At 35.7% G+C, this 14,497-nt stretch overlaps 1 protein-coding gene across 25 annotated transcripts in view; it reads left to right on the forward strand.

Annotated features, from left to right (window-relative positions):
• Positions 1–14,253, forward strand: part of FREM1 (FRAS1 related extracellular matrix 1) — a 168,640-nt gene extending 154,387 nt beyond the window's left edge. For 17 of the 25 annotated variants that reach the window (XM_015437148.4, XM_005581698.5, XM_045373263.3 and 14 more), the window contains 7 exons: positions 436–674; positions 1,354–1,401; positions 1,653–1,817; positions 2,030–2,158; positions 2,612–2,727; positions 8,804–8,889; positions 11,325–14,253. In XM_015437148.4, the coding sequence (XP_015292634.3) occupies positions 436–674; positions 1,354–1,401; positions 1,653–1,817; positions 2,030–2,158; positions 2,612–2,727; positions 8,804–8,889; positions 11,325–11,524 (983 nt within the window). In that variant the 3' untranslated portion in view covers positions 11,525–14,253. Of the gene's footprint in view, positions 1–435; positions 675–1,353; positions 1,402–1,652; positions 1,818–2,029; positions 2,159–2,611; positions 2,728–8,803; positions 8,890–11,324 lie in introns of those variants that run through there. The other 8 variants (XR_012424683.1, XR_012424680.1, XR_012424684.1 and 5 more) reach the window with 5 other exon arrangements.
• The last annotated feature ends 244 nt before the right edge of the window (positions 14,254–14,497 follow it).

Below are 14,497 nucleotides of genomic sequence, written 5' to 3' on the forward strand. Positions count from 1 at the left end.
ATAAATACTACTTAATTCTATGACATCTTTAAACAATTCCAGTTTCTACTTCTAGGAAATGGTAAAGTGCTTGTGGAATAATGCTTAATCAGTGAATAAACTTGTATATTGGGGAATACTATAATAAGAGAAGTGAGACTTTCCCCCCAGTATGTGATATGATTATAAAATCATAACAGTGATTTTCATTTGGGGTTTATGAAATTGATTTCATGACTTTATAATCACTCAATAGACGTGCAGACAGGCACAGCTTTCCTGCATGTAAACTGATGAAGAGTAAAGGAGTTTCTGGCAAATGGCAAAAAGGCAACATCTGGTGGGAAAACCATCCATCTAGGTTTAATGACAAGCTGCTCCAGGAGCTGTGTCAATGTGATCCCTTATCTGTTTGTGTAAAATGAACTGACCGCCTGCCATCTTGCATGCCTCCAGGACAATGCCATCCTTCATATTCCTCCAACCAAAGTAAGCACAGCACATGGGAGAAGGGCATTTGGCGTCTGCTGCCCCCAGGGTCTTCCTCATCCACCACTTCTGGTTCCTTTCATCTGGAAAGAAGACCTCTTCCATCTTCCACGCAGCTAGCAGTCACCAGGGGAGACACCCTGCGGGGCTTTGAGTCTACAGATCTTTCTCAAAGGAAGCTTAGGACCCGTGGGAATAGCAAAACAGTAAGGATGGGGACCTTATGGGAATTGATGTGCAGAATACATATTAAAAGGATTGGAAGATATTAATAAATATTCTGAAACACTGAAGAAGCTGTTTTGATTTTCATAGTGAGTGGGGGCCATTGTTCCTTTCACAGCTATGCATTGCCTTCTGTATACAAAGATCTTGAGGCTGCCTTGCTTCTTTAATTGTACTAACTGAGGTGACAGATATGCTGATTCATCCATATGATTTCTGCTTTGATTCCTTTTGTGACCAAGACAAATAGGAAATGATCTATGACCCTGAAATAGAGTGAGGTGAAATGATGCAATTGGGTGTGGAAGCCATGGCTTTGACCTTATTAACACAGCATTCTGACCAATGACATGCACGTGTGTGTGTGTTTGTGTGTGTGTGTGTGTGTTCTTGGACCTCTGTGTACTATAGATATACTAAAAATAAAGATGTATTTTTTTCCCTGACTGGAACTGTGTATGTGTGAATTCACACAACAATCATAAATTCTGATTAGGCCTAGTGATTTTTGAAATTCCAATGATATGGGCATGGGAAATCTTAAGATACATGTGTTTTGTAGTTGTTCAGACATTAGTAAGATCTTTTTGGTGGTTTTACCCTATTGCTAGTTATTAGTCAATCTGATTCTGTTCATATTTTGTTATCTGTCAATTTCAGGTTCGTCCATTCTCTGTTTATAGAAATGGAACAGACATCATCTATAATGTAAGTGTAGTCACAGATTTGCTAAATTTCTTATATTTATGGATGCAAATATTTAATGAAACTATTATTTTATATTTTTTATATTTATATATCTCTCAAAAAATTGTTTTGAAATTAGAGGCTTGGGTGTTCAGAGAAACAAATCCTCTTATCTTTTTGCTTTGACTGAATTTTTGAATTGCTCATTTTTTTGTTTGCTATCTTGGTGTTTGTTTTTTTCCTTATTGTTGTTGATTGTTGGTTTCCTCAAGTATCATGGGATAGTTTCCTTGAAACTGGAGGATGACAGTTTCCCAACTCACAAAAGGAAGGCCAAAGTATCCATCCTTAGTCAGCCACAAAAGACAATCAAAGTGGCAGAACTGCCTCAAGCAGATAAGGTGGAATCCACAACTGACTCACACTTCCCCAGACAGGTATGAAAATCTTTGTTCCTTCTTATTCACCTTAGAACAAGTTGTTTGCTGGGCCATAAACACACTTAATTCACAAAATAGCCTCCAAGGTTGGGGGGATCGTTTACCCAACACAAATGCTTCGCAACAAATGAAAACCCAAAGGAGGTGAATGTGTGAGCAACTTTCCTTAAGTCAATTCTAAATTGCAAAATTGCCTTTCCTTCCCAAAGGACCAGTTGCCCTCATTTCCAAAGAACTGCACTCTGGAATTAAAGGGACTCTTCCATTTTGAAGAAGGCATCCAGAAGCTGTATCAGTGCAATGGGATTGCCTGGAAAGCGTGGAGTCCCCAAACCAAGGTAGGAGACAGGCTGAGCAGCCAAGCACCTTTACTCGCAATGTGCTCTATGATAAGCTAATAAAGGGGAACAATCTGGTGCATGACTCAACCCATGCTACATCTTCCTGCCATTGTTATAACTTGAAGGCCAAGAGGAAACAATGGCCCAAAGTGGCTTTTTAAAAATCACAAAATATGTTAGTTAAATCAATACCATTTAAGAAGATGTTTACTTGTTTTGTTTGGTTGTCAGAATGTCAAAGTTGTAACATTGAAACATTGCTGACTGTGGTAGTGTTTTCTGTAAGAAGCCATTGCGTTTCTCAAGATGGAGAATTGGAATTAGGACTGACTCCCTTTGCGGTGACGAAACTACTTGACTTAAGTTAAGGAACTCTTAGGGCTCCTTATGCTGAACCAACTCCAGATTGTAAAGACCATTATGATATGAACACAGACAACTATTTTTCAGGATGTGGAAGACAAATCCTGTCCAGCCGGGTGGCACCAGCACTCAGGCTACTGTCACATCTTGATCACAGAGCAGGAAAGCACCTGGAATGCGGCTGCCCGAGCTTGCAGGGAACAGTAAGGAACCCTATTGCACATTTTGTTGATGTTTTCTTTTCCACTATTTCTCTATTTTCTCATGGAAGTGGAGAGCTGCTTCATTCATTCAACAAGCATTGAGTGCCTAATATCTGCCTGGCTTTGTTTTAGGAGCCCCAAGGCAGTTCCCTAGTTCAGAATGGATTTGTGATGGGCCTTGATGATGTATTTGGCTTAGCTCTTTTCTGTTAAAGCTGCACCATTGCCATGTTTCTTTTTCTGTTCTTTTCTTTTTCTCTCTGTCTCAGTCTTTGTGAGGAAATCAGGAGATTTTCTCAGTCAGCAGCATTGCAGTTTATTTTTTTATATGATAAGAATTCCTGCCCATTTAATTGAAAGTATATAGTAACGAAAAGCCTTATAGCATCAGGCCTCTAGCAATGCGATTATACAGCAATGATTATAAAGCTGGACAAGTAAGACAAAGGCTCACTGGGTAACAGAACATTCAGTAAAGAATGACTTGTGGTCAGAGAATGACAACCAATGTATATAGTCCAGAAGGACTTTAAAAATGCATGTATACTGATCCCTGACCCTCCTTTTTTTTTTTTTTTTTTTTTTTTGCCAATCTGGATATTATCCAGACAACACAATTAGACTAATATGCCCCATGGCTGGAAATTGAGACTAGGGAAGTCTCTGGTTATTATTGATCAGATCTTGTACTTCATAAAATTTAAAAAGTTATACACATCTAAGACGCCATTAAGAAAATGAAAGAGCAAACCACATTCAGGAAAAGCTATTCTCAAATCAAAAACCTGATAAAGGTCTTAAACCCAGACAATATAAACAACTTCTACAAATCAATGACAAAATGGCAATTCAAACAATAGTGAATGATTTAGAGTCTTCACAAGAGTAGATGTCCAGTTGGTCAATAAATAAATGAAAAGGTGCTCCAAACTGTTACATATGAGGTAAATGAAAGTGAAAACCACAATGAAATACCACTTCACGCCTATTATAATAGTTAAAATTATAAATATGACAATCCAAAATTTTTTTTTAATGTTTAAACTTTTATTTTAAGTTCCCGGGTAAATGTGCAGGTTTGTTACCTGGGTAAATGTGTGTCATGGGGTTTGTTGTATAGATTATTTCATCATCCAGGTGTTAAGCCTAGTACTCATTAGTTGTTTTTCCTGATGCTCTTCCTCCTCTCACCTTCCACACTCCAATAGACCCCATTGTGCGTTGTTCCCCTCTATGTGTCCATGTGTTCTCATCATTTAGCTCCCACTTACAAGAACATGCAGCGTTTGATTTTCTGTTCCTGCATTAGTTTGCTACAGATAATGACTCCCAGCTCCATCCATGTCCATGCAAAGGACAAAATTTTGTTCTTTTTTATGGCTGCATAGTATTCAATGGTGGACAATACCACATGTTGATAAAGATATAGAGCAAATAGAATTCTCATGTGTTGTTGGTGGAAGTGTAAAATGGTACAATCACTTTGTAGAACTAACAGTTTGTTATAAATTTATATGCATCTACCCTATGACCTAATTTATTCTACTCCTAGGTGTTTGACCAAAAGAAATAAAAATATATGCTAAAAAAGTTTCATAAAAATATTGCATAGTAACTTTATTCACAATAATACTAATTTGGGTCAATGTTTTTTGTTATTGATGTTTAGAAATACTTGATATTTTCTCCATCAACAAGGGAATACATTTTTTTGATAAATTATTTTATAAGTGATGGAATAAACTACTGAAACTTCCAACAATGTAGATAAATCAAAAATATAACATAGAGAGAAAGCAGTCCTACACAAAAGAATACTTATCATATGATTCCATTTATATAAATAAGAAAATCTAATCTATGTTGTTAGAAATAAAAAATTGTTATATCTGGTAAGATTGTGGAATGGCTAGAAAATAGCACGAGGCAATGTTCTAAAGTAAGAGAAGTGTTCAGTGTATTATTCTAAGTGGTTATTAAATGGATGTATATACAATTGGCAAAACTCATCAATTTGAATATTTAAAAATCTATTCATTTTATTATATGTAAATTATACCTAGATTTTTTTAAAAGTTAATACAATGTTTTAAAAGTGTGTTTAAAAACTGGCGAAACCACCTTTTTCTTCACTGGTGTATTTCATGTTTTAACTGCGAGTAGAGTCACCGGAGAGGTTAATCAGTGGCTTTCAGTATTTTTTTTTGTTGATAAGTTGGCAGTATCAAATAAGATAAAATATTAAAATTTTTACAAATAATAATTGCTTTAAATACAGCTACATGTTAAAGAACAAATAAGACATTCTCCCATCATTAAGATGGTTAAGATGTTAAAATGACATCTTAACTGTTTGTCATTTAGTTTGTCTTAATGCATTCTACCAGTAGAAGTAGTGGTATTGGTCTTTTTTCCTCCTCGAGGAAAGGGCTTTGATGTTGATCAAAAGCTGTCTAAACTAGCAAGAAGAAGATTACAGTATGCAACAATGGGGGGAGAATACGATGGTGTCTTTGCTTACAAAAATTAAGGGAACAAGTAGTTATACTCCAGCCAAAGTTATCAAGATTAAATGGTTGTTGGGTTTTGTTGATAAAATGTAGATGAACAGAACAGAACTTCCCAACTTGAAGTTTAGAAGCAACCTTTTGTACATCTTCCAAGGTTCTTAAAGGACAATGCAAGTAACTGGTCTATAATGAAGCTTTCGTTGGTTCTTAACGTATGAGAAAAATAAGGACAGTATGTATTGAGAAATATCTTTCCATTCAGTCATATATGGTGGTGTCAGATTGCCAAGTGTTTTTTTAAAGGACTGTTCTTTATTCTGAGATTACAATAGTGCAGCTTTTCATTGTCAAAAACCACTTTTTATGAAATAATAGCAACTTATAACATTGTTGATGCCCTCATGTTGACAAACCTACATCAGTCTCCCATCATCTTTTGTTTTCATTTTATTGTTCTGTCTATTAATAATTGTGACTAGGTTCTATTGGTGAGTAGCAACGAGTTCTTCACGTATCTATTAATACTGTACCATTTGATCATCACAATAATAAACTTAAGGTCTAAATTAATTTAAAAGCATAGGTACTTTCTCATGCACTTAATCTGAGATTTCATCTGCAGCTTGGTTTTAAGCACCTTCACCCATGACCCTTTTATAGTAGCCTAACTGTAGTCTGCATGCCTCCTTGTCAATAATGTCTTACTTTTATATTTACAGTATATGAAATTGTTTCACATGTATTGGCTTATTTGGTCCTTCCATCACTTCTCTTATCTAAGGTTTACAGATTTATTTTAAAAAGAGGTTCAAGGAAGCAAAATCACTTGCTCACAGGCATACAAGGAAGTAAATGAAAGAGATAGAATTTAGTTTTTCATCATTATACTCTCTAAAACAGGTCCCCTAAGTATAGCGGGTTTCTCATCATGGATGTACTGACAAGTATGTGTATTTTAACTATGTGTTGAGGTAACCCAAAGTAGATTTTCAAAATTATGTGTTAATAATTGTTTTTCTCTCACTGCAAACACGTATTAAGATTTTTATTAAATTATGGCCCCTAAATTTCCTTTGGATTTGAATCAAACTAACCTTTCAAGGCAAACCTAAGGTATGATCAAATTCCTAGTTTATAGATTCATTCATTTAACAAATATTTCTGAAAGTCCTTTACAGAGGGTCATCCGCAACACCCATATTTCCATAAGGACAGCAAATTTTGCTTTATCCTTTGTCCCTAACCAGATTGCTAACTCAACTCGACCTTTATCTCCAATCTTCTTTCCTCCCCATTGGTGTTTTATTATTTTTCTGAGTCAAAGGAGCCAGACTCCTAGATTATGCATTTCTTGAATTTACATGTTGTAATCTCATCTGCTCATTTCCTCAGGCAGTCATTGTACATTTGGTAATTCTATTATTATAGAGCATTATCTATGAAACCATTTTGTTTTCCCACAGGAGTGTCTGGAACCCCTGCTGGCCTATGCTTAAAGTTACCCTGAAATCTACCTAAACTTAATAAAAAATTTTCAGAGAAGCAGATATTTATTTCTATAACCAGAAATATTAAAGCTTCTGTTTCTAACTCTATACCACAAATATTTGTGTATGTGTACCTATTTATAATTGTATATCCATATGTACACCTATACAGATAATACCCACCATATTTTATATGTATGTGAGCATAAAATAAAAGGAGTGATATTTTTATAAAATATTAAACATATGAATACCTAAATATTTCTTTTGTGAATAACTATGCTCTTAACATTTTACTTGTCTTGAAGCAAAGCTATCTTCCCATCTCACTCTTTTGGAACTTCTTGTTTTTTGGAGAGTCAAAAAGAAAACCAAAATTGTACTTGGGCAGCTAAAATGGATTTTACCAAGTTTGTTTTAAAGATAGCTTCAGGAATCTTCAAGCTAGAGAAGATGTTAAATATCCTTGAATAAAACCCATTACATCCTGATGCTGAAGTTGAGGCTGCAAAGTTAGGGAATTTCAGTAAGCGAATTAGTTCAGTAAGAGAATTAGGGAATTCAGTGAGGGAATTAAGGGGTAATCAGTAAGTGGAACCCTGGTCTCTCATGCTCTGTACAAAATGTCATAGTGACTGGGACAGTACCTCAAGCCCTCCCTCAGCCTATATTTAACAGAAGTTTCATATTGTTTGTTCTAAACCTACAGCACATTAGAATGACCATGTTGGATATGATGGGAAGGGGAGGAGAGGAGGTGCCTCATCATACTTACTGTAACTGTCAGACAGGAGCTGAGAGTCAATAATGAGGTCAGAGCCAAGTCACAAAACCCAATCCAGCTGTCTAAGGCCATTCAGTGGAGGGGCAAAGAGCCTCATATATCTAAGAAGGCCTAGAAATCATCATTGCATCAGACAGCAGCAAAGTACTATTATTAGTGGGGGAAAATCATTTAAAAATAGACAAATTATGTTTACCATATCTAGTCTGGAAAAGCAGAGAAATAGATCTGAATTTTGAAAAGTCATAGGCAAAATAAATAAAATTAAATTCAACAGCTATCTAATCTAATGTGTTGCTAATTTTGTTTCCTACTTTTCTTTTCATATCAATGGATATTAACCAGGCAAAAAGATCATGGTGATTTAATTTATTATTTTCCTTGTTTGATTTTTTAAATGTTTAAAATTATTTTTAAAATTTTAATTTTATGTTTAATTGACAAATAATAATTGTGTGTATTTGTGGGGTACAATGTAATGTTATGATACATATATACATGATGTATTTGTTTCTTGTTTGAAACTTTCTGGGTTTTTAGTTTTAAAACAGAAAGAAAGAATTATTCAGTGGCTTTTTACTTAAAGCATTTTTAAAGAGGTTTTAATGAGCACCGCTGGGGAATTAGGCACAATCAAATATTGCTTCTAGGAATAACTCAGCTAGCTGCAAAAATAATTTATAAAAAATTCTGTTTTGCAAAAAATATTTTACATATGTTTGTAAAAACAAGAGCTTTAATTTCTACACATTATATGAAGGTTTGACAGTTGGGACTATACTCATTTCATTGAGTATAATGAAGGAGTCATAATAATATGTTTATTTGGCTAAACACACTAAGCTCCAAATTTAAACCTGAAGTAATTTTATCTAAATGGTTAGTTTGGGCTACCTTACTCATCAAATTAACTTGGTATTTGCCAAATTTATACCAGCTAGAAATAAACTTATGAAAAGAATAGTATTTTGTCATTAAATAAGTAATTGTTATAAGCAATCAATTGCTGATTTTCCAAAAGATGTTTGAAACTTATTGTTTATGTTTTAAAACCTGTTGATGTTTTATGCTGTAAAGCCCAGATATTATAATAAACCATCACTTTCTTTGATGCCACCTACCCCCACCATGCAGACACTTTTAAAATAAAACTGCACTATTAAAATCTTAGAAAGATCTTTTTAATACATACTTTTTTGTGTATTTTAAACTTATTTTTATTTCTGTTATGCATTTCATATCAGCAGAAATGTTAACTGCTTGTTGTTGATGCTCTCATTTTCATTCGCGTGTAGATACATGGGCAACCTTGTAACTGTATTCTCCAGGCAGCACATGCGATGGCTCTGGGACATTGGTGGGAGAAAGTCCTTTTGGATAGGCAAGTATCTGTGCTGCACTGTGGAGGGAGGCAAGGACATGAAACAAACTGGCACCACCACCCTGCTACTCCCTTCCATGGGTCAAATGATTGTGGTTTGCAATAATAGGCAATCAATAGATCTAACCATTTATCTTGTAAAACTCATCTTAAACCTTTTTTTGGCACAATACTTTCATTTTTAGACATCTCGCCCAAAGAAGTAAATAGGGATGTGGTCAGATTGACAGGCAAGAGAATTCAATGCAATAACATTTCTAAAAGTAAAAAATTAAAAGTTGCTACGACTAAAGAATGGTTAAATAAATTATACTACAGCCATATGAAGGAATATGTAAGATTTAATGCTTTTGCAAGCCATTAAATAATAAAGACATAAAAAATTGCCTTATGTTTATTTATTCATTTAACGAATATATGTTGATGCACATTATATTACATATAAAACGTAAAGTGTATTCTATGGCAATTCTATTTATTCTATTTAAAGTGAAAATGCAGGATCTACATCCATATAAAGTATGAAATAATTTAGAATGAAAGCAATTATGCATGTGGTGTATGTATAAATATAAATAAATTATACATATTACATATATATATTCCAAATAATTAGAAATGACTTACCTCCAGTCAAGAATTATAGGTAGGCTGGCTATGGTGGCTCATGCCTGTAATCCCAGGACTTTGAGAGACCAAGGCTGGAGGATTGCTTGAGCCCAGGAGTTGGAGATAAGCCTGGGCAACATAGTGAGACCTTGTCTCTATGAAAAACTTAAAAATTAGCCAGGCATGGTGGCAGCTAATAATAATCCCAGCTACTTGGGAGGCTGAGGTGGAAGGAGTGCTTGAGACTAGGAAGCTGAGGCTGCAGTGAGCCCTGATTGTGCCACTGCACTCTAGCCTAGGCAACAGAGAAAGACCCTGTCTCTAATAATAATCATAATAATAATATAGGTGATTTTAATTTTATTCCCTCTTTTCTGAAGTCTTAATATTTCCTATAATTTTAACAATAATAACAAATCTTTTTCTTTTGAGACAGAATCTTACTCTGTCACCCAGGCTGGAGTAGAGTGGCACGATCTTGGCTCACTGCAACTTCTGCCCCCTGGGTTCAAGCAATTCTCTTCCCTCAGCCTCCTGAGTATCTGGGATTACAGGTGTCCGCTATCACGCCCGGCTAATTTTTGTAGTTTTAGTAGAGATGGGGTTTCACCATGTTGGCCAGGCTGGTCTTGAACTCCTAACCTCAGGTGATCCACCCGCCTCAGCCTCCCAAAATGCTGGAATTATAGGCATGAGCCACCACACCCAGCTGAATAACAAATCTTTTTAAACCACTTTAGAAACAGAATTTTCAGGGCCCATCAAAGTCAGTGTTCCCACTACTTCTCTTTAGAGACATTGTATTTGAGGGAATCGGGATAGTTCCCTCTCTTGGCTTTTCGGTGGGTCCCTAAGTTCTGAAATGAACTGAGTATTAAGAGACAAGCTGGAAGATAAGTTTTCTCTACATCCATAATGACTCATTTCAAGGCTCTGTCCTCACAATATGCTTAGGCATAATGTCATCTAATCAATAATTCAAGGAGGGCATTCCTAACCAAAAGTATTTCATTTGATTCCACCCAAAAATACTGACTGCAAATCAGTTGGGGGAAGGTAAAATGTTACGTATCTAGTACTGTTTTCATGGTCAAATTTGATTTAGGGAATGTCGGATCATGCTGTGGCACGGGGTTCCTTTTTATTTTATTCTTTTTTATTTCTATTATGAAAGAGTGGGGGAAAGCTTCTTTAAGAAAACATTACAGAAGCTTTACAACATTAAAGTGTAATTTGCAAAATTTGCCAGTGGAGGTAGAGAGACAAGTCGAGAAAATCTGCTTTTTATTGGATTTGTAGCAGATTGAAACATCTTAAGCCTTGGACTCAAAATAATACATAGTAAGCTACTTTCAAATATGAAAACCAGGATATTTAAATAATGAGGAGAAAGAACAATAGGCAAGAGAATATCTGTTTCCCTGTGATAGGAGTTCTGCATGTAGGATGATATAAATAACAATAATAGCTGCCATTTATTAAACACTTATATATGCCAAGAGCTTTACATGCATTATCTTTTTAAATCCTCCAAACAACCCTAGATGTACTATTTTTATGCTCATTCCTTAGATGAGGAAATTAAAACTCAGAGAGGTTAAGTAACCTGCCCAAAGATGCTCCTCTAGCAAGTGAGTGGTAGAGCTAGAATTGGACTGGGATTCGTTTGACCCCTCGTGTCTTAGAGTATTCCAAGTTCCTATCCCTTGTTTTAGAACCTGGGCCCACATTTGCATGTGATAACTGAGCTTAGAGCAATAGTTGGATATGATATCTAAGTATAAATGCAATAAAAGTAATTGGCACGTTCTTTTGGTTCACATTAGGTTTGAATGACCAAGTGCGTGCTGGCCACTGGGAGTGGATCGGTGGTGAACCTGTTGCCTTCACCAATGGAAGAAGAGGGCCCTCTCAACGCTCCAAGCTTGGAAAGAGCTGTGTTTTGGTTCAAAGACAAGGGAAATGGCAAGCAAAGGACTGTAGGAGAGCCAAACCTTATAATTATGTGTGTTCCAGAAAACTCTAAATATAACAGACCCTACAGGTGGCCACCTGGAATTTGTCACCTATTTATTTACAGGATCTGTGAATATTGCTCCATAGAAAACAAATTGTTATGATTGGGTGGGTATACCTTTGTGATTCGGTCTAGTGAAAATGGAACATTTTTAATAGTGCCAGAAAGATTGATAAATGAATATTTTTTACAAGATAAGATACAATTTTTGTGTCTCAATACCTTTTAAAATAAATGCCAGCAGTATTATAAAGTGTAAGATTTGTTTATTCCAGAAGACCCTCACCCTTACCCTACTCCAAACCTCAGGGAGCACCGGTCTCATGGTCCTTGGATTTAAAAAAAAAAAATGTGGTCCCATTACCTCTAACGAATTTATTCTGAAATATATATCGTAGGTGCCCCTACCACTTTAGTTTGAGTGAAGCTAACTCTACTAGTTCATTAAACCAAAGTTGAACTGCAAAGTTGTCCCTTTGGAGCCCTTTAAATGTGAAATCTAAGATTAGAGGCTGTGGTGGAAAAAGAGAATTTTCTATAATGAAAAAGACTTTAGATGAAAGAATCTTGTAGGTGGAGGCTCATCTGTTCAAAGCTGTAGTTCAGGTGAGAATTCAGGGGGCTGCCTGTACTCCAGAGTTCTGTTCATCACTATCGCTATGCATGAAACAGATCTCCTTTTTCAATTTGAATGTTGGCATTGTACCATCCCAAAGCTAATGATTGGGTTTCCCCAGCCTTACCGAGTCATGAGAAATTTCAAGTAACGTAATCTCTTCCTCTGTGTTTATTGTACTGACAAGCATTTCTCAAAGACATTTGGGATAAAGAGTAAATATGAATGATGGTTGACATATGGAAGAAAAATACTGCTTCCTCAGAAGTGTCCTGATGAACTGTGCTGGTGAACAGAGAAAAAATAATACTGAAAACAGAGCCTCTGAAAGTCTGCATTCTCGGAAAGGATTTTGAGACAACTGTGAGCCACCCTTAAATCTTTAATATTTGCAGCAATGCCATGTTAACTAGATTTTCTAATGGAAAGGTACCTTATTAATTTGTAATCTCAGCAGAGTGGAACATTTTTGTAACAATGAAGTATGTTGCAGCTTTACCAGAACTCCCTTCTGAAATCAAGGTTTAAGAGTTACAGGAAATTAGAACTTTATGTCTGAAACATTTATTTAAAGTTTTTCTCTTTTCATAATCGCTGAGAAATATGGTTGTGCGAAATGCCACTTGCTCTATGAGCACCAATGTAACTTCAGAATCAAAAGGGGGTTATCAAGTAGACTAGAGCTCTGGTGCTGGTTTTATTATTAAAAATACCTTGAGTGTTATAGACACTAAAATTGCTTGGAGAAAGTCAGTTACGTTTCTGGATATAAAAACATGGCAAGCTTAGTTCATTTATCAAGGTTGTAATTAATAGAAAAATTTACAAAGCAAGATTGGAATATGATCCAGACATTCTGCCTATTACTTAAATCTAAACATAATTGTAGTGTCAGAGGGTCCTTACTTGAGATGTCACAGGTGGGCTCCAGATTGGCATAATGTACAGGTTCTCTGTGAGACACAAGCAGTTTCTGGCGTTTAACCAAAAGATGCCACACCTATCCTTTTGCCAGCTCCAGTCAAATTCTTCCTGGTCCACAGTCTTCTTGCAGTATGGAAATGTGAGATTTGGGCCAAAGAAAAAATAGCTGTTTACCTAAAGGGTTAAGTCCTAGAAAGGAAGTAGAAGTTTGGGAAATGAGTGATTCAAAGGCCAGTCCTTCCACTGGAACTCTAAAACTATATAAACCATCTAAAACTGGAAATCTAGAACTATGCCAACTATGTAGAACCTTGTCAGCGTGGCAGATTTATTACACATTTCTGCAATGTAAATGATAAATGATACTGAACTAATTGCAAATGTTAGCATAAAGAGTGAGTGTTTTGATTTTTATAACAATTAGAAATGCTACAAGAATATTTTAAAATATTCCTGATCATGAAAGCATTAATCAAGTTGGAAAATCCAAGTCATTTTAAGAAGATAAAAATAGAAATTCAGGCAAGTTTAGGTGATGGGTGGTATTCATCACAACCTTCATTTTATTCTTACAATTGAGCTTTGACTCAGGGGGAAAAGAAGTAAATGATTGTCAAGGTTCCCTCTACCTTAACTAGTAGTTTCTGATGGGAGTGGGGAGGAAGGAAATGGAGTAATGGATAGAATGGGAATGAGAGATTACAGGAGAGAGAGATGAGAAGGGTTGAACAGGAGAGGATGGGAACTGATGGTAGCTAGGAAGGAAAGCATCAAGAAGGACCTGAATGTACCCAGCTCTTCTCTGCAGACTTCAGTACCACCTCAGGAAAAGGCCCACTCTATCCAGGGGCATCAGTCCAGCTCAAGAGTGTCTAGCTTTTCAGAATCTTCTGATTGTTTGGTCTTTAACAAAAACATAGCATCTATTTGGTAAACATAAACTTAAGCAAATATGATAATCATTTCATCTCCTTCCAAGAAGTGGTGAAAATGAACCAGGTGACATTAATTTGATTTCTGTTTTTGTTTATTTTTAATACAGCCAAAAAGATATGCACATATTTTAATTTACATTATGGTTCTGTATAATTTAAACCATAAACTGGTGCTGAGTAATTTCTGCAGCAAAGCAGCATATTAAATGTACTGCATCTAGTGTTGTATCAAAATCAATAAACTTAAGTTCTGAGACACCTTCCTTTAGCTTTTAACATTCTATCTTATTCCTGGGGACATGTGAGTTTTAGATTTTAGTGATTCTATTTAGCAAGGGATGGAGGAGAAAAGTCAACATGTTTTTTATCTTTACTGGTCGGACCAGCCTTTCATTGTGTGGCTTCCTTGTATCCATACATCCAACTACCAGTCATTTGACAAATATTGAACAAGGCATGCCAACCATGCAACTGACATTGTTCCAGATACTGGAGATACTGTAGGGA

Source organism: Macaca fascicularis, chromosome 15 (assembly GCF_037993035.2).
Source record: "Macaca fascicularis isolate 582-1 chromosome 15, T2T-MFA8v1.1".
Lineage (NCBI taxonomy): Eukaryota > Metazoa > Chordata > Mammalia > Primates > Cercopithecidae > Macaca > Macaca fascicularis.